The sequence below is a fragment of the Osmerus mordax genome, chromosome 10 (assembly GCF_038355195.1).
Source record: "Osmerus mordax isolate fOsmMor3 chromosome 10, fOsmMor3.pri, whole genome shotgun sequence".
Classification (NCBI taxonomy): Eukaryota; Metazoa; Chordata; class Actinopteri; order Osmeriformes; family Osmeridae; genus Osmerus; species Osmerus mordax.
This window is the reverse complement of record NC_090059.1, coordinates 16,874,472-16,895,441: the sequence shown is the minus strand read 5'-3', so window position 1 is coordinate 16,895,441 and position 20,970 is coordinate 16,874,472. Positions and strand designations below refer to the sequence as shown.

General features: G+C 48.5%; 1 protein-coding gene across 1 annotated transcript in view; it reads left to right on the top strand.

Annotated features, from left to right (window-relative positions):
• Positions 1 to 20,970, top strand: part of adkb (adenosine kinase b) — an 81,601-nt gene that overhangs the window by 42,101 nt on the left and 18,530 nt on the right. Inside the window, 1 exon segment of the mRNA XM_067245264.1 lies at positions 13,244 to 13,414. Coding sequence (XP_067101365.1) covers positions 13,244 to 13,414 — 171 coding nt within the window.

Genomic DNA, 20,970 nt, shown 5'->3' with positions numbered 1-20,970 from the left:
GGGATGTCCTGGCTAATATATTTACATTTAGTCATTTAGTAGACACTCTTATCCAAAGCGACTTACAGTAAGTACAGGGACATTCCCCCGAGGCAAGTAGGGTGAAGTGCCTTGCCCAAGGAAACAACGTCATTTTGCACGGCCGGGAATCGAACCAGCAACCTTCTGATTACTAGCCCAATTCCCTAAACGCTCAGCCACCTGACTCCCCTAATACGGGACAGCTGACAACCCTAGTGGGCTGGTCATGGCCCTGAATGACGACGGCCAGAGGCAGGTTGGACCCTCCACACAGCCTTGCGGCGCTTCTACCCTCCTTCAGAAGGTTCCGGATAAATGCCCTCGATCGGTACCGTTGAGCACTGTATCATCCGGCGACTGTGAGGAGACGTTGCTTCTTGTGACTGAAAGTAGCATTTCAAACCCGGAGGACGACGCACTCAACAGAAGAGTGGAAGAGACGCAGGCTGACCTTTTAGACCTTCCCCCAGCAGTCCGCGATGTCGGCATGTCGCTATCAGTAGCAGATCATTGTTATCACACGGTACGACGTCCCTGTTTGTTGTCAGACAGGAGCACAGCTTGTGTTTGCTTCTCTTGCCCCCCCCTCCCCCCCATCCTTCCCTTTCTGAAAGTGAAGCATCACGACGAGAACTTTTGACTGGAGAACACTGCAGTTCATGAAAAATGCATCCACTCATCTTCTTTCCCCCCTCCTCCGCCTCCCCATGTGATACAGTTGTCATAATATATCCATGTCATGTCTTTGCGGGTGTTAATAATGTAGCATGCAGAGCAGGTGACGCCGTCGAGAACTTCTTAACCTGAAGCCGCACATGCAGATTACTCGCGCGTCATCAAGGCACATAAACAGGGCTTAATCGAGGATGAGGAGCTCATGTTTAGTCTTGTGCGTAAATAATTCTCGGTCTCTGTTTGGAGAAGGCATTTTGTTTTGACGTGTCTCGCTCGCTCGGCCTCTTCCTCCCCGGGGCTGGGGGTTTAGTCTTAGTCCTTGTTCTCAGAGAGTCTCTCTCTCTCTCTGCCCAGTCACCGTGGTCATTCTTTTTCTGGTTCAGTTGAGGTCTGCGACCCTGGTCGTCTTTCTTGCTGTTAGTGTCTCTTTTGAGTTGGCCGTGTTCACAGTCGCCGAGCTTGCGGACCAAATGAAACTCCATGGAAGCCTTGGAAGTGTCCCAAACTGCAAAGGTAATTCATTTCCACGCAAGCCGAATCGTGCATGAGCAAAAGCTCCCATTATAATATGAAATCGCTCGGCACAGGGGAAGATTGTGTGTGTGTGTGTACCAGAGATTGTTCAGGACGTGGGCCAGTGTTTGAGTGTCATCCCACTCGGATGTGCGCTCTCTTCAGACGAGTGTCAGGAAAAGACGATGCTGAATGGTCCCTCCTTGAAGTACAGCTGGTTCCCTCCTTCCTCCTTCCTCCCTCTTCCATAACAAATGCCCTCCCAAGATTAGATCCACTACAAACGCTATTAGGGGAGATCAATCTGTTCGGAGAACCTAGCGCCACGGTTTGATTTAGAAAGAAACCACATCAGCGTGGCTCCCAGTGCACGAGTCTTCCCCTGGTCGATCGAGATTCGGGCCCACCGCGATTCAAGCGCTGTGCTCAGCTGAAATGGAACCTCCTGTCGGTTCTACGTTAGCGAACCAGCGCGTTCGCTGATGTCAGAACGATTGTATTACCGCGCCGTGATTGCAGCGGTTTGGTGGGGAAGAACAGAAAGTTCAAAGCGCAGATTTGTGAGGTTCGAGCCCGAGGGATGATGCTCTCCACAGACGTCATGTTTAATTTCCGTGAGCTTCTTCTGTAATTTATGCACATGTCAGGGAACACACACGCTCACTGGTGTTATGGCACTCTCGTCTCGTTCAAGCTCTTTGTAACAGATTCGGAGTGAATAAGCGTTTAGCCCCAGTAACATGCAGCATGGTTAAAAAATTTTAGGCCTACCGTCCCTGATTTACGGTTGCGGTCTGGCTCCCACTAGAACGCTAGCTCCCACTAGCTCACATTAGCTCCCGCTAGCTCACATTAGCTCCTACTAGCACACGCTAGCTCACATTAGCTCACGCTAGCTCACATTAGCTCCTACTAGCACACACTAGCTCACATTAGCTCACGCTAGCTCATATTAGCTCCTACTAGCACACGCTAGCTCACATTAGCTCACGCTAGCTCACATTAGCTCCTACTAGCACACGCTAGCTCACATTAGCTCCTACTAGCACACGCTAGCTCACTTTACATTTAGTCATTTAGCAGACGCTCTTATCCAGAGTGACTTACAGTACAGGGGCATTCCCCCCGAGGCAAGTAGGGTGAAGTGCCTTAACCCAAGGACACAACGTGATTTTGCACGGCTGGGAATCGAACTGGCAACCTTCAGATTACTAGCCCGATTCCCTAACCGCTCAGCAACCTGACTCCTCCACTTCAGCACACTAGCTCAAACTAGCACACTTGCTCTTAATGAAGAGCAAGAAGAGTACACTTCTGCACCCAGTCTTCCACAACATGAGTTTACAACTTAATACTGAACTAATTTCCGATGGAAACGCTCAAAGGATATATGAACTCTTAACATGACATGGTCGTTGGGGTGGGTGTAGGCGGGGGGAGAAGAGGGACCCGAGGGGGAAGGGGGGGTTCCACATGCCGCACACACATTCTCTCACACGTTGAACTCGTCTGTGAGGGGCTTTTGAAGAAGCAGAATGTGTCAACCACATGTAGCCAGCCACCCAGGGAGAACCTGCTGCAGATGCTGCTTGGCTTCTTTCTCACAAGGCTTAACAGGCTGGGAGGGGTTCTGTAGAGACAGCGCACGTGATGCCTGACGTACCTCCTCAATGCTCAGATTAAGGAGCTCCGTGTGTGGATTTCTTTAAACCGTTCTGATCAGTAAGCGGAGGAGATGGTTGTCTATAGCCAATGGCAGAATATGTCATTGATCTTGGATACTCGGCTTGTTTAATAGAATATTATGATGAACTCGAGCCATGTCGTGTCAGGGTTGCTGCCAGCAACAGTCAGGTTTATTTATGACTCAACTTGTTAGGTTGATTCAGTCCCCTCCAACATGTTTAGATGTAAAAATCATTCATCATGTAATATCTGATCCTGAGTGCAGGGATGGTGAATTATTGATATCCTCTCCAGGTCTGACACCTGTCAGTTCAGGATCCTGCCACTGTGGTATTTATAACGCAGCTCCATAACTCAGTCCAGCAGCGTGGCACGAAGTCACGTGCCTGCTGCTGATTTTAACATCTAAAGCGAAAGGTCGGGATGATGTATCAAGGCCGCCGTGGAAACGGTGACTTTACGCTGAGCCAGTTCAAGATGGTACACCGTGGAGAGGCCCACCTGTCCTGTCGAGCCGCACGTTAATGAATCAATCCCTGCGAACGGTGTGAAACATTTATAGGTGCCCTCTCAGTACGGGGCCAATTAGGCCAGCCTTCACCGCCCCTGCATCCCCGGCCAGGGTAACCCCTCGCGTTGTCATATCAATATTCCTCTGCTGATCTCCTGCAGGGACAAGTCCGGCTGCTCTTTCCACACATGCTAATTTGCATGTGTGGCGGATGCCAGGCCGGCTGCCTCTCTCTCTCTCTCTCTCACACTCTCTCTCTCTGTCTATCTCACTCTCTCTGTCTCTCTCTCTCTGTCTTTTTATCTCTCTGTCTCTCTCTGTCTCTCTCTCTGTCTTTTTCTCTCTGTCTTTCTCCTCTCCCCAACCCCCCTTTCTTGTTCTCGAACCTACTGTTGCCTCTCGTTTTTTCAGAGAGGGAAAGGTTTCTTTATTCCTGGCATGCCGGAGAAGGGCCCTCTGAGGATTACATTGGCTAAGCCCTTATCACTCCAGGAAATTCACTGCCTGCTTAAAAAAGTGGAAGGAGTATAAAATCAAGGGGAAGTGTTATTCTTTTTAAGTTTCTCACCCTATTCCCATGGAAAGTTATTACGGGTTTGAAGAAAAAGTCTTCCTTTTTATTTTTTTATTTTTTGGCACTCAGGTTTTTTCGTAACTGCATTTCATATTTCCCCTTATTTTCAAGTGGCTGTTGGAATTTAGGAGGTGGAAAAAGTGAAGGCAGGTGCTTGTGTGGAGAGACTCAGAGAGGGGCTGTGGAGCAATGTTCAACATCCAGGGGAAATGTTTGTTATTCTAATGGGATACCACCATGGTAACGGCTTTTAAAGACTCCCAAGGTTTTGTGGGAAGTCTATACATGCTTTCATCAATCTCGCCTAATTTCTTTTGGGATTTAATGAATATAATCAATCCTTTCTTTAAGACATCACCTGCTTGTCTAGGCTGTAAGAACACCCTGCTTAAACTGAGTCACAATTTTTTTGTGTATGTGATAACATTTCTATATTGGAAACCAAATCAAGCAAAGCAAGAAAATAGTTAAATATGTGTGTAAGAAATGTTGGCAAGGAGAATTATATTTTGCTGAAAATTGATCATATTAGTTCAAAGGTTGTCATACATCATATTGAGTATAGAATTGCATGTTAGGTTATTTTTGGTTGACATGCAGTTTGACTGGGTTAGATCTTATGTAAGACTGGTTAAGCTGTGTTGAAAAACATTTCTCACCCGTGTAATACTAATAATAACTTGAGACCAAAGGAGCTTCAAAAGTAAGGTATGAATGTTCAACACGTTTTACAGGTTTAAGATAGGTAATGAATTATGTTATTTTCAGTTTTAATACCTTAACAGGGATTAAGAGGCAATAGAAGGAACTCATTTAACAAGTCAGGAAAAAGGAAAGACAGTTGGATGAGGAGCCCAGATGTTTAAAGGGCTCCAGTAACTCTTAAACCCTTCTCAGTTTTATACCTTTCTCTCTGCAGTTTTCTTTAAGTGGCTTATGTGAATTTGTAGTTGCAATACATGGAATACACTTCGCTGGCACCTGCCAGCAAGCAGAGCATTTAATAACTTGTGCATTCAGTGATGGGAGAGGTTTAGCACACACACTAGCCCACATTACCACAGCCTTACCCAGTCTTTGCAGTGGGAGTACTGTAAAACCTGACCTAGAGCTAAGCCTCTAGCCACGCTAGCCTTCCATCAAACTCACCTCACTGCTCTCTTATCTCCCAGCATTTCTGTCAGATTGGGGATAGCCAAGAAGTGATACAGTTGCCTACATGTCATATCGAGTGTTGTGGTCCATCTCCTCCCCCAACTGTGAAATATAGGGCTTTCAGCTTAGCGGCTTTTTCCTGGTGCTATTTTTTTTACGTTTGTAGACAGAGAACAGTGTGTTTGCTCACCTTGGCCAAAGGCCAAAAGCTTTTTCTGATATAATCCCTTTCATCGATCAAACTATGTTTACCTACATGGTTTCTCTCCCCTGGAGCAATTAGGAGACAACCTTCCACCTCCAGCTCTTAACGCTGGCTTTTTATACCTCAAATACTTTCTTCAGGAGATCTTTTTGTGTGTGTGTGTGTTTTGAGTAACGATCATGCTTCGGCCATGCAATGTCAATCATAAACTAGTCTATGAAGCTGCCATGGAGCAAGGCAGAAGGCAACAAGAATAATATTTTGGGGGAATTAAAGTTCAGGAAAAAAAGTTTCAAAAGGTTGAACTTTTTTTTTCTTTCTGTAAAACAGTTTTACAAGGTTGAAAAAAGATTTTCGAAAAAGGTTTCTGGAAAAAAGTTTTGAAAGGTTGAAAAAAGATTTTTGAAAATAGGTTTAGATTATTTTTGTCCATAAAGGTAGAAAAAAAAAGTTTCGTTTTTTAAAGGTTGGAAAAAGATTTTCAAAAAATTTGTGTACTTTTCTCTACTGGGCATACAGCAGCTGACCATAGCCCGTTTGCTCCAGAGAGAATCGTCCCTTTTTGTGGATGATGTGTGAATTGAAGGGTTCTATTTGTCAATTCACCCTGCCCTGGCTTCGTTTGGGAATCCTTCACTCAGGGATCGGATGCACTGTGACATTTACATTTAGTCATTTAGCAGACGCTCTTATCCAGAGCGACTTACAGTAAGTACAGGGACATTCCCCCGAGGCAAGTAGGGTGAAGTGCCTTGCCCCAAGGACACAACGTCAGTTGGCATGACCGGGAATCGAACTGGCAACCTTCGGATTACTAGCCCGACTCCCTCACCGCTCAGCCACCTGACTCCCCAGTAAACGGGTGAGAAGATTCTAGGCCTCCGTGGTCCTGGCAGGAGGAAAGACTGAAGCAGCTACAGTATGTGTTGGACTGAAGGAGATGTATTCAGTAAAGGGACACTTTAGGGAACATACTCAGTGGGAGGCCTAACATGTACACGGTTGTGTTTTCAGTTATAGTGGTGTTGCTTCATGTGAACAGGCTGCAGTCCTGGCAGTGACCACAGGTCGACCTTACCCCAGGTTCACCTGGCAGTGACCGCAGGTCGACCTTACCCCAGGATCAGGCAGTAGTACTGTACCATGCCTGGGCCTGGCCTGCCAGGGAAAAACAAGGTTATGTTATACAAAGTAAACAGTTAAGGTATTTTGTTATAACTCCACTCTTCAAAGTAATTGGTTCTTTTGGCTGACTGCCCTAACATGCGAGGCCAAAGTCCGAATAGTCATGCCGTGTTTTGGGGGTAAGAGATGCAGATTTCACCAGCGTTGCCATGCATCAGTTTGACAGGAACACTCCGAGGTTCTGCTCCGAGCAGCGTTCCCCAGCCTGTTCTTGTCCGGTACTGTTCCTCAGTGCATGTTTACATGTGGCTGCACTCCATAGTCTCCTCTCCAGGCCCAAGGAAAACAAAGAGGATCAGAGTTGACTCCCAGCATCATCAAATCACTGCCTGGATGAAAACGCAAGCGTGAGTCAATGAAAGCAGTCCCCAGATTCTCTGTACTTTTGACGGCTGTTTCTCTTCAGTTGTCACTTCATTTAAGTGTCAGCCTATTGGCTGGATGCTACACGTCCATCATCTTGTGCGCCACACATATAGGCCAGTGTCGGTTCCAAAGGAGGCCGGAAAAAGAATTCAGGTTGTGCACTTGGAAAACCCCAGACTGTTTAAACCTTAATCAAGTTTGCACATTATTGAAATGCTGCCATCAGGCTCAACTCTCCTGCCCTCATCTCAAATTATAATTTGGTGATTAAGCAAAAAGCTGTTGATAGCCGAGCTGTTTTTGTTTTCATCCGGGGCCATCATATTACAGTAGCAATTAGATGATTTTTTAAACAGGCATGAATAATTAAGCGGTGTGCTTTTGCCATGTGCTCTGTTTGTTTTGGTTTCCCCCCCCTGTTCTGGACTTGAGTGAAACAGACAAAGTTTATTATTAGAGTGGATTCAAACAGCAGTGTTCTGAACAGTGGGTGCTGACCTATTGCATTGAGTTTGACAGCCTTCATACAACAATATTTTTAAAGGGGTTGGTTGTAAGTGAAGAAACTTTTTTTTGCCCGTGCTGTTTCAATACAATATGGCATATGAATCGTTTTAAGGCTGACAGGGAAGGTCTCTCTCTCTTTCTCTTTCTCGTTCTGCAAATATGTATTAAATTAACTCTATCCAGCAAGGCCTTCAAACTTGCCCTTGTCTCTTCAGCAATCAGCGCTTTGTTATTTTAGTCTGTCAACCAAAACTGAATATGACTCACTGCCCCGAGCGATTACCTGCAATGTTCTGATGTGATCCTTAGACCTTTACCAGACAGATCCGCGCAAAGTGAAAAGTTGCCTTGAATCCACATCCAAGTGTGGGAATTTAGACACGCCTAATTCATTTACGTCCATGGAGTGGCACATTTGGAAATGTTCACTTGGTTGCAACAGTGCTGAGGGAATGTCTGTGCAGATTAGGTTTCTGCCTGTATCTCAGCCTCTGTGGTTACTAGGCTGTTGTAACGAGACACCTACTCTGCAGAGCAGACACCCCAAAACTAGCCCCCTGCTTTGTACATCTGACCCATATATTAAAATGTCCTTTTCGAGGCAGTCTAGCAGAGAAAGCTCTGAAGTCTGAACATCTGTTTCTATATAGGTGTGTTCTGCAGACTGTTATTCCATTTTCCTTCAGCCGCCCCACCTCCTTCTCTCCCAGTCCCCATCCTGAACTGAAGTACTGTAGGAGCTCAGCTTGACAAGAAAAAACACCTCTGTGTGCTTAGTGTGTCCACACTAAGTCCTCTCTCCTTCAGAGGTAGTGAAGGAGAGAGAGCTCCTCGCGCTGAAATGCTAATTAAGTGCAGTGTGTGGTCGACAAGGACACTTGTAAGTGTATACATTAGCAAGTTTTAACTCCCTGCAAACCAAACAGTTAGCTCTTGTAATGATGGCAGAACAGCGGTACAAGAATGCTCCGCTCACCAGGGGGATTTTGTTATGTCTGGCAAAGTTTTTTTTGTTTTGTTATGGACCTTTTTTCATTAGGACTGAAAGTAGGGAGAAGGGGAGGAGACATGTGTTCTTCCACTGGAATGCTTGTTTTTTTTTGTCTCTTCACAGAGGTAACATGTGGTATTCTTTAAGGAGAGTCCGTTTTGCTATGCACTGAATTATTTTGTGGATTAGTATTGGCGTTCGAACGCTCTTGGCTTTGCCTGTCGTCTGGTTTAGATCTTAAGTACATTCCTTGGCCTTCCCTCTCTCTCTCCACTGCGCTTCATACCCTGGCCAACACATCGCTGAATGTCAGGGGGCGTGACTGGCCAGCTAAAGCCAGCGATTTTGAGGAACCCCCCTGAAGCCGATCTCCTAATATCATTAGCAAGATAGCACCCTAATCTTGCCAACTCTTAAATAATTGTGATGCAAGCCACATTTGAACCTCTTAGTGGGGTTTTATACAGGGCTTTTTTCTTGATTTGTTTTTCTTTGTTTTACCCCTCACTCAGGTAGTTTTCTTCCATTAGTTTTATGTAGCCAAGGCACCAGAGGTTAATGTAATTATGTTCTCCAATGGTTGTACAAATTGCAGGCATGGTGGCATGACACACACATCCCCCTCAAGTGGTCTGTGGTTAGGTCTAATGCCTTGTTTTACCCAGGCTCATTAAGGTAACCTTGGCCAGGTACGTTGGGGCATCGCAATGACCTACCAGCTGCATCTCCATATTTCATATAGACCACGAGGGAACTCTGGCGAGTTCCGGAAAGAAAAAAGTAAATCTGTTACTCGGAAAACCGAATGATATGAAAAACAGAGAGGAATTTCAAGGAATAAATACTGTAGCAGCTAGTAAGTAAGTAATGTCTCTCCCCAGTTGTTAAATCCAGTGTCTGTGGCACATTTATGTTGCCCGGGAGAGCCCAGCATGACTGATTTGATACCCCTCTCTCCATCACACAGGGGCCCTTAGATGCTTGGCCTTCCTTAGTTTCCAGTACAGTTGGCCATGCTCCAGCTCTCTCAGAAGAGGAGAGATTCCTAAATATCTGATAAGGTCCTCCAGAACATGATTCTTAGCGTAAGAGAAAGAAGAAGCAGATGCTATCAGTGTGCTTGGATAGCCGAGCCAGTCACATTAAACATGTTGTGAAGAGCTCGGGGGCCTAGAATCAGTCTGAGGCTTCTTCCCTCGCCAAGCTCGCTTGTCTTCTCCATTGGCCTAATTGAACTTTTGTCTAAATGAAATCAACTGGCCATTCTGGCTGGAACAAAACATCATTAGCGATATAAAATCCTTCCCTAGTTTGCCACACTCGTATATATATGCCTTTTGAAAGTGTTTTGAGGAATATAGAGTCGTCTTTAAAAGCACTCCCGTCGTCTTTGTGATTTTATCCACTCAGGACTCACTTCGTGGCACAATTACTCACTTGCCTCTGCCCATGTCCCCTCCCTCTCTCCTCTCATCTACAGAGCTCCAGCCATCTCCTCTCTCTCTCTCTCTCTCCACCCCTCTCCATGTGTTCGGGAGTTTGTGTGTGTGTGTGTGTGTGCACGCAACACAGCAGGCCCTTCAATATCGGGGAGTAAAACGCATCTCGGAACACCGGTGTAGCGTGCCGGAGGTGTCTTGATGGAGATGGAGTCATACTGAGCTAATGAAGCTCCAAACCTGAGCTTATCGATCGGCCTGGCAACGCCGCTCCGCACAGACAGCCGCGGGGAAGAGCAGTGTATGGCGTAGCACATACTCTGATCTGTGTGACATCTGATTCGATGTAATGAACCCCTCCGCACCAGAGAGCATGATGGGAGGGCTGTCCATGGTAATGACAGGGGGGAGCGTGGCAGGGCCAGCGTTCCTACAGCTTTGATGGAAGCACTCCGTTTAAGCCAGCAAGCTCGCTAGCAATGTGGACGTTACAGCCGGAGCAAACGCCACAGTGAAGGATCGCAATGGGAGGCCTTTGGTGGAATTTAGTCACTAAGGGTCTACGGTTTTTACACTTTCGGCTGGAAAGAGTACGTGTTCTCTCCATCATTCTTATGAGTAATGGGACGTGTCAAGTAAAGCGTTCATGATACAGTATTTCAAACACACCCCCTTACCCCGGCAGAATGGAAATAGCCCTGTGAAGAAGGAAAAAACCTTTCCACGAACACCTCTGGTGGCACAAAGGAAAATGCCCTTCCCAAAATAGATGATTTTTTACCCTTCAGATGTCCAGTTTTATTTTAAGCACAGCGTCATTGTATCATCCATCACGCAGAGGGTTTCCGATGTGAAGAACCTATAAAGCCATCCTACTGTGATACAACCTATAGAACGTGTTCAACAGTATACTGCTGCCCAGTCGAGACTTATGTGGTCAGATTACCACCTAGTTTGATCTGGCTCTGCCATTTAGACAGATTTCTTAAAGTGGAAATCGTTCTTCTTAAACACTGAGAACAGATTCCAAGTCCTCCGTCAAATTACAGCTTCACATGGCCAAACACGGCTGCTTCATCATTGGTGGCCAAGAAAGGCATCTCTGAATGCCTTATTAAATGTTTTGGCTGGATGGAAATTGTACAAAGTGTCCCCAGCACTTTGATCACCCTGACCTGGAAAGGTGACACTCTCCACTTCACAAGACTCCCTGATACCTGGAGAAACCAGATCTCCCGTCCTCGACACCCGATCTGCCCGGCAGTGCTAAAGACTTACCTTCTCCTGTTTCTGCTCTCCAAAGTCAAGCCTACGATGGGAACTGGAACCTTGCATGGCACGGGATTCTATTTTCTACCCACAAGCCACTAGACTCACAAAGCTGAGAACTTGAAGAAAGTGGGGGAGAGGCAGTATTTTATGAAAAGCGCTGCCCAGGGCATTTCTGCAGCTTCAAACACGGAAACACAAAAAAAGTTTTAATAGGGATGGAATCGTTTTTTCCATGTTTCCGTGCATCAAAGCTGACGTATGGTTTAGGCTGATGATTTGAGGCCACTGTGTTGGAATGTATAAATCTGTGTTGGAAAATGAAACGTCTGAAAGTCGAGTTCTCTCCACAGTACTTTTATGAACATTGCAAAAGTTCTGTCCAGCGCAAATAGTTTTCCGATCTATGGCATTTCACTGTTTGCCATATTTGCTGATGTGGACATACCAAGTTAGATCTACTCACCAAATATACAGTGCAACCTGTGAGGTTAAGATTTCTAGTGTACCAGCAGGCAGTGCCACCCAGCCCAGTGTCTGTGCAGGCGGTGGTGTAGTTAGAGGTAAATTACATAGAGCCAGTGTGTGATTAGAGAGGCAGTGGCATGGCTTTTAAAGTTCACCACCCCTCAGGACGTTTGATAGAGCCCTGAGCCTTTGATCAGAGCTAACATTATGGCAACCATGACAGTTTATCTTCAACTACAAAAAGCCCATTTATGTGAGAAAACAATCTCCCGTCCGCCGACACATTGGCATACTCCAAAAGAGAAATGTCAGGGTCAATGATGGGCCATTAGCAGAGAGTGAGCTCCTTTGTGTTAGCTAGCCCATTCAAAACACCTCTGCTTTACAACAGATGGTACCAGGACACAGCAACCGGGGGTAACCGACCCCATCCCGTGGCAGAGACGTCTTCCTCCACCATTCTGTAAAGTAATGAGAAATCTTGCCTAGAGAGCGAGAGACTGCATGAATATGTAATTAAGCATTCAGCCACTTAGTACCATGTAATATATTGTACGTTTGATGGACGACACGGACTAGCCTCCATTCACCAGCATTCTCCTCAGTTTTTTACATGAAGGTCACTACTCTGTTGCAAATGTCATACATGCTTTAATGAGAGCTGCACTTGTACTCACAATGGATGCAGATTAAATGTTTCGTCATGCAGAACGTATATATGGGTAATCAGGGAGTCAGGTGGCTGAGCGGTGAGGGAGTCGGGCTAGTAATCTGAAGGTTGCCAGTTCGATTCCCGGCCGTGCCAAATGACGTTGTGTCCTTGGGCAAGGCACTTCACCCTACTTGCCTCGGGGGAATGTCCCTGTACTTACTGTAAGTCGCTCTGGATAAGAGCGTCTGCTAAATGTAAATATATATTTGTTTTGTATCGCTCCCCCCCCCCCCCCCTCCTTCACCACCATCTCTTCTCCAGTCCTATTGTGACACAGTGGTTTTAAAGACAAGTTTGTAGCTGAAAAACAAGGTTAAGGAGATCGGTATCAAAGGGTCTGTGTTTTTGTGCAGGTTCGCTTCGGATTTCAACCTGCAACACAAAGGTGTTTTCTTACCTGATTTGTATTCACTCACACAATGAGTGGACCTGCCTCTCTTGTTTCCAAGTAAGGAGAGTCCAGACGAGACTTTTGTTCTTGCTATCATCGGATACGTGCATGTTGCTTCCTCTAGTACAGGTCTTGGACCTCAGCCACAAGCTTTGTCCTGGATGTATTTTTCCTGCCTCTTTTTTCTCTCTCTCTCTCCTCTCTCTCTCCTCTCTCTCTCTCTGTCTCTCTCTCTCTCTCTTTGTTGGACGGTATACATGTTCCAAGAAGCGATTGGAGTTAAACGTTTATGCAGTCTCATGCTGTCTGTCTCTCTGTGGTATTTTAATGCCGCACCTTGTAGCCCGTTAGAAATTACCTTGTCAAAGTCCAAAAGCCACAAATTAGCAACAAGATCATAGGGTAGGCTCCGCTTCCATCTACTTTGGCTCATGTTCTCTGTCAGACCACAAACGATCCTGTCTGTCTGGTGTTGGGAAGGATGGGGGGGAACGGGCTTGTTGGTATTGAAGATGAAAGCAGTGAGGGAGGGAAAAAAAGAATCTTGTTTGAGAATCTTGTTTTCTTGTTTCCAGGGCTTCTTCCTCACTGTGTCCCCAGAGTCCGTCCTGAAAGTGGCGAAGCACGCCTCCGAAAACAACAAAATCTTCGGCCTGAACCTCTCCGCTCCTTTCATCAGCCAGTTCTTCAAGGAGCCCATGATGAAGGTCATGCCCTACGTCGACATCTTGTTTGGGAACGAGACGGTGAGCCAAACAGACCGTTTGTCAAGACATCTAGGAATGATATATGCTGTTTGCACAGTTCAAAACACGTTGTTTTGGGGTTGGTTGCCTGTGTGTGTGTGTGTGTGTGTGTGTGTGTGTGTGTGTGTGTGTGTGTGTGTGTGTGTGTGTGTGTGTGTGTGTGTGTGTGTGTGTGTGTGTGTGTGTGTGTGTGTGTGTGTGTGTGTGTGTGTGTGTGACTTAGGGAGAGGAGGGGGAGTTTAGAGTACATAACAGTTAAAGCATCGAATTCTCTCACTTCGTCGCCCGCTATCCCCCCTCCACCCCAACAGCCATTTAACATTTCACTTTGCTGCTGCCCCAACGAAAAGAACGATAAGAATTAGCCCTGTAATCATTCATCTTAATCGTGTCACCATTTCATGCCGGTTAATCTATTGATTTTTCCTGGCCCGTGTGGAAGTGAGTAGTGTGATGGAGGTCAGGCTGTGGTCACAGACTGTGGTGCTGCAGGGTCCCCTAGCTGGGAAAACAAGCTTGCCTGAGAGGCGAACTGCAGCTCTGGACTGTATTCTCACCCCCTCCCCCCTCAGCCAGCCAGCCTCCCCTACACCCCTTCCCCCGTTGCTAAAGCCACTAAACAGGGCCTGGTGTGTTCAGTGGAGAGCAGGTCCTCAGAGCGGGGGGTGGAACTGGAAGAAAGTACTCTCAGGGTTGAGGATTTATGGGTAATGCTGACTTCAGCCTTCCCCCCATTCCACCCCCCCCCCCCCCCCCAAGCTCCTGAAGACCTGCCTCTGAATACACTCCCCACTCTCTCTGTCTCTCCCTCTCTCTCTGTTTGTCTCTCGCTGCCTAATTGCTGTGAGGAGCGATTCAGTCTCACGCTGCACTCATTGTACATTTTGCAAATCATCTGTACTTTCTGGTGGGTGGTACTGTAACTGTTTGTGCACACACCTTCCAGTCATTATCGTTTAATGACTCTGATAATTACTCTCTAGTGTGTGTTTTGGAAGAGACTACACTGTCTTTTGCGAGACCCTGTCCAGGCCTGTGCCCTATAATCAAGTCTTGGTTGGGCCTCTTAGTCAAAAGCCAGCATGGTAAACACCAGGAAATGGAAACACTTCCAAGAGGCAAAAGAAGAGGAAGAAGAGGAGGAAGTCCTCCTGGGCCTGTTTCCTGTTTCCTGTCCAGCGTGTTCCTTGCCTCGTGTGGGCTGCTTGTGTAGAGTGTTGGGTCTCCTCTTGCCTCGTGTGGGCTGCTTGTGTAGAGTGTTGGGTCTCCTCTTGCCTCGTGTGGGCTGCTTGTGTAGAGTGTTGGGTCTCCTCTTGCCTCGTGTGGGCTGCTTGTGTAGAGTGTTGGGTCTCCTCTTGCCTCGTGTGGGCTGCTTGTGTAGAGTGTGGAGGAGAGACTGCTCATATGGTTGGAGCCAGACCTCCCACTATGCTCCAGCCAGACAGGGCTGGCCGTCATGCAGCGGGCACTCTGAGTGACAGGCAACAGCACCGGATCAGTCACACTCTGGCCATTATTACTCTCCCCAAACACACACACACACCCCCACCCACAGGCCCCCTAGCTACAGTGATGGATCAGCCCTTGCTCACAGTGCTTTCATAACAAGCCAATGACACTCAGGATCACAGAGATATACTCCCCCTAGCCTGGAGAATATGCCAGAAGCAAAAGCTAATGTGTCTGTGAGCCTCCTCCCCTTCCTTCCTCACCCTGCTCCATCAACTCCCTGTTCCCACACACTGACTGAGTGGACTTTAGAATACAACCTGCATATAACTGAACACGGTTTGAGTTTTAAAAAATTGACATTTGTTTTCATAGAAATGACTGAGATTTGAAAGGACTTTCCGATTTCATGCCATGTACTTCCCTCTAATAGCATGTTCCTTCTTCTGCTTGATATTCATAACAATTATATGCACTATAATGTCATGCTATATAATATATAATAAAATAATGTTACATTTAGATGACAGTGTGTTGGACTTTTCTCTGCTGTTCAGCTGTGTGGCTGACAGAAGCTGCCTAATTCTACTGGAACTTCATCCTGCTGGTACTTGTTTGAAACCTGGCATCAGCAAGCAGGGCCTGCCTGTCTGTTTGTCTGTCTGCGTGTCTGTTGGCCTGCGTGCCTGCCTGTCTGTCTGCTGGCCTTCCTGCCTGTCTGTCTGCTGGCCTGCCTGCCTGCCTGCCTGCCTGCCTGCCTGCCTGCCTGCCTGCCTGTCTGTCTGTCTGCCTGTCCAGCCTTACATAACAGTCTGTAATTACTGCCTTTTTGGGACATAGTGTTGCGTCTGCTCTTCTGCTGTGGGGGGAGGGGGGGGGGGGGCGCTTGGGGGGGGGGGCACTGGGGGGAGCAGACAGACAGGCAGAGAGGCAGAAAGGCAGGCAGGCAGTTTCTCTGGTTCCGGGGCCTCTGAGATGGAGAGGAGGAGGCATACACACATCAGGCTGAACTCCACTTAATTGGCAAACATGTCGTGTGATAACCCGGGATCGGCACAGGCCTAATTGAGTCCTCCTGTGTTGTCCTCTCCTGACTACCTGACATGAAACCCAGGGCACTACATTTCCCCACGTTTAATGGCCACAGTTAATTAGACCCGAATGAGGGAATCATTACCGCCGGAGAAAAGGAAAAAAAACACACATGCCAGCGGATTCCCCGATAAAATTAGCCTCAAATTTGCTTTTTGCCTTTTGAGCGTTGAAGATAAACCACACAATGGGGGGAAAGGATTGGGCCATTACAGCGGATTTGTATTGTGGAATTTTAGACATATCATAGACAAATGGAACGATTAATTGAGCCAGAATTAATCACCCTGACTGATGTTCCATAAGCCGGAATTCATAGCCTGCTCGATTTAGATCACTTCAAGTAATTGGGGGGGCTTTTATCTGGGCAGCAGGAGCAACAGTTGAATGATTTAAAAATGCCCCCACCCCCTCATCCTCCTCGTAAAACAGCCCAGATGAGGAGCTTTAGGTTTGGCCCCATAGCCAATCCCTCCCTCCCCTTCACCCCCCCTCCTGGTTTCTCTCTCGGTCTTTCTCTCTGGTTTCTCTCTCTGTCTATATTTCTACTCCCCCCCCCTCCCTCCCCTCCCTCTCCCCCCCTCCCTCCCCCTTCCCTCCCTCCTCTCCCCCCTTCCCTCCCTCTCCCTCTCCCCCCCGCACCCCTCCCTCTCCCCCTCCCCTCTCCCCCCCGCCCCCCTCCCTCTCCCCCCGCCCCCTCCTCCCTCCCTCTCCTCTGCCTTTGACATGACATGGTTCTCCTCCTGCAGGAGTGCTGCATGCCCCCCAGTGCTGTCCAAGCCGTTCAGCACCTCCACACTCAGAGGGAGCTTAGTTATGTGGTCCACAGTCCCGCTCGTCCAAAGCGACAGGCCGCCATTGTAATTGAATCCTCAATAGGCTAGCCATTTAACACAAGTGGAAACGGCATACGGCTACATATTAATGCACTTCTCGTCCAGACGAGAGGAACCATCATCATTTCTGTGTTCAAGCTGTTCTTAAAGAGCCTTTACCCGGCCTGCTCCCCGGACCAGAAGGGGGAAATGACACCGATTCTGTCTTCCTCTGTACTTTATGAATGTTCCTCACCTGATATTTGGTGCCGTTTCTCTTGCTTGTTTTCACATGCGCCCCTCCACCGCCCCCTGATCTAGGTGGCGGGAGACCCACAGCTCCACAGAAGGTTATTGTCATGAAAACCCCCTCAGGCATGTTGGCTCTCAGCCCTTCTCTCTCCATCTGCATGCAGTGTGTGTGAGGTGCTGGGGGGATTTAATGATTTTTCCAGGACAGGCTGAAGTGTGTTGGTGTGTGTGTCTGTGCGTGTGTGTGCGTGTGTGTGAGTGTACACGCATGTGCAGAAAAAGCCGAGAGAAAGAGAGGCTACACGGCCAATATGGCGGCGTTCTCTCCAAACCTCCCCACATTCGTCGTCCAGCTTTGTTTGTTTGACGGACTGCTGGGAAGCCTTATCTCCGTGGCGATGCCTGTGGCTGTTTATCGCCGCCGTGACGTGTGTGGAAGTGCGTGTTCACCGTCGGCACGGTGTGCGGGTGATGGCAAGTTCACTAAAGACCCCTGAGGGTATAAAGGGTGTTCTCGCTACAAGAAAAAAAAAAGACAAAAGAAAAGTCAGAGGGAAGGTATTTCCCTCTTGACAGCTCAACCACAGAGGACTGGAGATGTGCTTCTCACAGTAGCTCGGGGAAAATATCCTGTCTCTCTGGCTAAAACAAAGAGATATGAGAGACAGATTAACATATCAGCGGTAACAGCCCTACTTTTTAGACTCCAGTGTGCGTCTGTCTGGAGAGAGAGGGAGGAACATGAGGCATTAACCATGTTGTTTCTTCACATGGCCCTGGGAGGCCAACTGGAAGGTCTTTAACACAGCCTGACTCCCACCTCCTCCCCCATCTCCTCCCCCATCTCCTCCCCCATCTCCTCCCCCATCTCCTCCCCCATCTCCTCCCCCATCTCCTCCCCCACCTCCTCCCCCATCTCCTCCCCCATCTCCTCCCCCATCTCCTCCCCCACCTCCTCCCCCATATCCTCCCCCATCTCCTCCCCCATCTCCTCCCCCATCTCCTCCCCCATCTCCTCCCCCACCTCCTCCCCCATATCCTCCCCCACCTCCTCCCCCATCTCCTCCCCCACCTCCTCCCCCATCTCCTCCCCCATCTCCTCCCCCACCTCCTCCCCCATCTCCTCCCCCATCTCCTCCCCCACCTCCTCCCCCATCTCCTCCCCCATCTCCTCCCCCACCTCCTCCCCCATCTCCTCCCCCATCTCCTCCCCCATCTCCTCCCCCATCTCCTCCCCCACCTCCTCCCCCATATCCTCCCCCACCTCCTCCCCCATCTCCTCCCCCACCTCCTCCCCCATATCCTCCCCCACCTCCTCCCCCACCTCCTCCCCCATCTCCTCCCCCATCTCCTCCCCCATCTCCTCCCCCACCTCCTCCCCCATCTCCTCCCCCATCTCCTCCCCCACCTCCTCCCCCATAATCTCCCCCCATCTCCTCCCCCATCTCCTCCCCCATCTCCTCCCCCACCTCCTCCCCCATCTCCTCTCCCACCTCCTCCCCCACCTCCTCCCCCATCTCCTCCCCCATCTCCTCCCCCACCTCCTCCCCCATATCCTCCCCCATCTCCTCCCCCATCTCCTCCCCCACCTCCTCCCCCATCTCCTCTCCCACCTCCTCCCCCATCTCCTCCCCATCTCCTCCCCCACCTCCTCCCCCATCTCCTCCCCATCTCCTCCCCCACCTCCTCCCCCACCTCCTCCCCCATCTCCTCCCCCATCTCCTCCCCCATTTCCTCCCCCACCTCCTCCCCCATCTTTTCCCCCATCTCCTCCCCCATCTCCTCCCCCACCTCCTCCCTCTCCCCCGAGCAAACAGAACAATCAGTAATGGTGTCAACCGAGGAGAAGAAGACATCCAGCATTAGATCTGCGTTCTCCTCTCGTGTGGTCGGCGGCCGCGTCTAATTGAACGCGCCCTCTTCTCTGAGTCACGCTCTCTCGCCGTCTCTGCACAAGCTCGCTGACCTTTGCCGTCAGAGGAGCAGCAGTGACTCGCACCGTGATGAGTCACGGTGGCCATCAGCCGAGGTGAAGAGCTAAATGTGAATAGCTGTCTTGTTTTTAATTGAATGCTACATCACATGGAGCAGCATTGCAGGCCAGTACAGCCCACACAGTAAACCACCCAGCATGTCTCAATACACCATATACAACACTTCAACTGCCAAGCGCTGTGAGCCCTACGTTTGAGTCAACGTACAGTTTACCAAACTGTGTTTGGTCTCGTTACTTTATTTGTTTATTGGGTTTCACCAGATTTTTGTCATCAGAGCTTTTGTAAAAACATTTTTATTTTTTTTAAGTGACAGTTGACATATTGCTAAACACCATAAAAGCTTGCGAAGACTGGAAAAAAAACTAACAAACAGACACAGTGAAAAACAAAACCAAAACATGTCAGTGATAGACACTAAGAGTACCGCAGCATATCACAACAAATACAATATCAATCGCCCTCCAAAACACTAAAGTTGCTTCAATCAGGAACGAGTGAGGACATTTATCCCCTAACGTGTCGGAAGAACTGACCCCATATTTTCTCAAATCTATTGGGGTTCTCGGTACTTTTATTTCGTTCTAAGCCTTTCGAAGAGAGTCATCCGTGAGAGAAGGAATTGTAGTGTGAAGTTCCAGTAGGGGAGCCCTCCCCTGTCCTGGGGCGTCTGCCGGGAGTGAGGACACTGCAGCAGCCACTACGGCTCCGCAGGAGGAGTCCGGCTAACCACTGTAATCTACCGGTCCAGGGCCGGCTCCCAGAACCTCTGGATTGAACCATGAAATATAAAAAATTGTCGGGGTTAAAAGAGGAGGCGTTTCACGACCACGCCACGTAGAGAGAACCTTTAACAAGCTGGCATGATGGCCAGAGATCCAACCAACCAGACAGACAGGTCATCCTGGGCTCTCACGGTGGAGTCCTCTGAAGGAGAATAATTATGGATGTAAGAGGAGATATTGCACTGGGAGCGGATCGATAACAGCCGTGCTCTGCTGGCGCTGAGGCCAGTGTATTTCTGTCACAGCAGGGGGGGGGGGGGGGGGGGGGGGGGCTCAGCGCAGGATGTCATCTTGTTGCCGGAGCGACTCGCAGAAGTTTGAACACCAACCGACTCTTGACACCCTATAGAACTCCTGGTTCCCTGCTTGGGATCCCGTGAAACGTTCACCCCCCCGCCCCCTCCCCCTCCTTATCACCCATCCCCTTATCCACAGTGTTGGAGGACTGCCCTTTGTCTACCAGGGCCTATTCCCACAGTCCAGGGAATGCTGTCATGTTTTCCAGTCCCTTGTTCTCCTGTTTGATTGGCTCCTCCAGTCCACTGTCATCAGAGAATATGGAGAGCAAACATAAGTCCAATGTATGGAACTCAGTGTGTTGGGGGGGCTGGATGAACAGGGTTAGGGGTTGGACTGATGACTAATGACTTTTATTAGCCCCCAAATAAATTAAATTATATCAAATGAACGTGCGGTCAAGGAGGTTGTGTTTTTGGACTTGTTTTGGAAACCTCACTTCCCTGCCAGGCTCCTATCTCTGCCCTCACTCTAACTTGACTGGCTGGCTGGCTTGTTTTTGTGACCTAAATTATTGCGAGGCCGACTGTAGCATGCAGAGTCATTCCTTCAAGGAAAAACAAAAACCCTGTAGTTCCTTTTCCTCTGCAGGGCAGCACCTCAGCCAACGTGGCCACAGGCACGTGTGTAGAAGCACCAGGGTTTGTCACAGCCTTCCAGAGCTCTGATTTTCGTCTGGCAAGATGCCATCTTTTGCCACATCAACAGATAACAGATTAGACATCATCTCCAGTTTCATATGGACAATTTATCCAAACAAAAGCTCTCATCTCCCCCTCTCACACACTCGAATGGTTTGAATTATGTTGAGGGCTGTTATACCCCTATTGTTTGAAGCGTTCAAATCCCAGAAGATCAGATCTTTGTTTCTC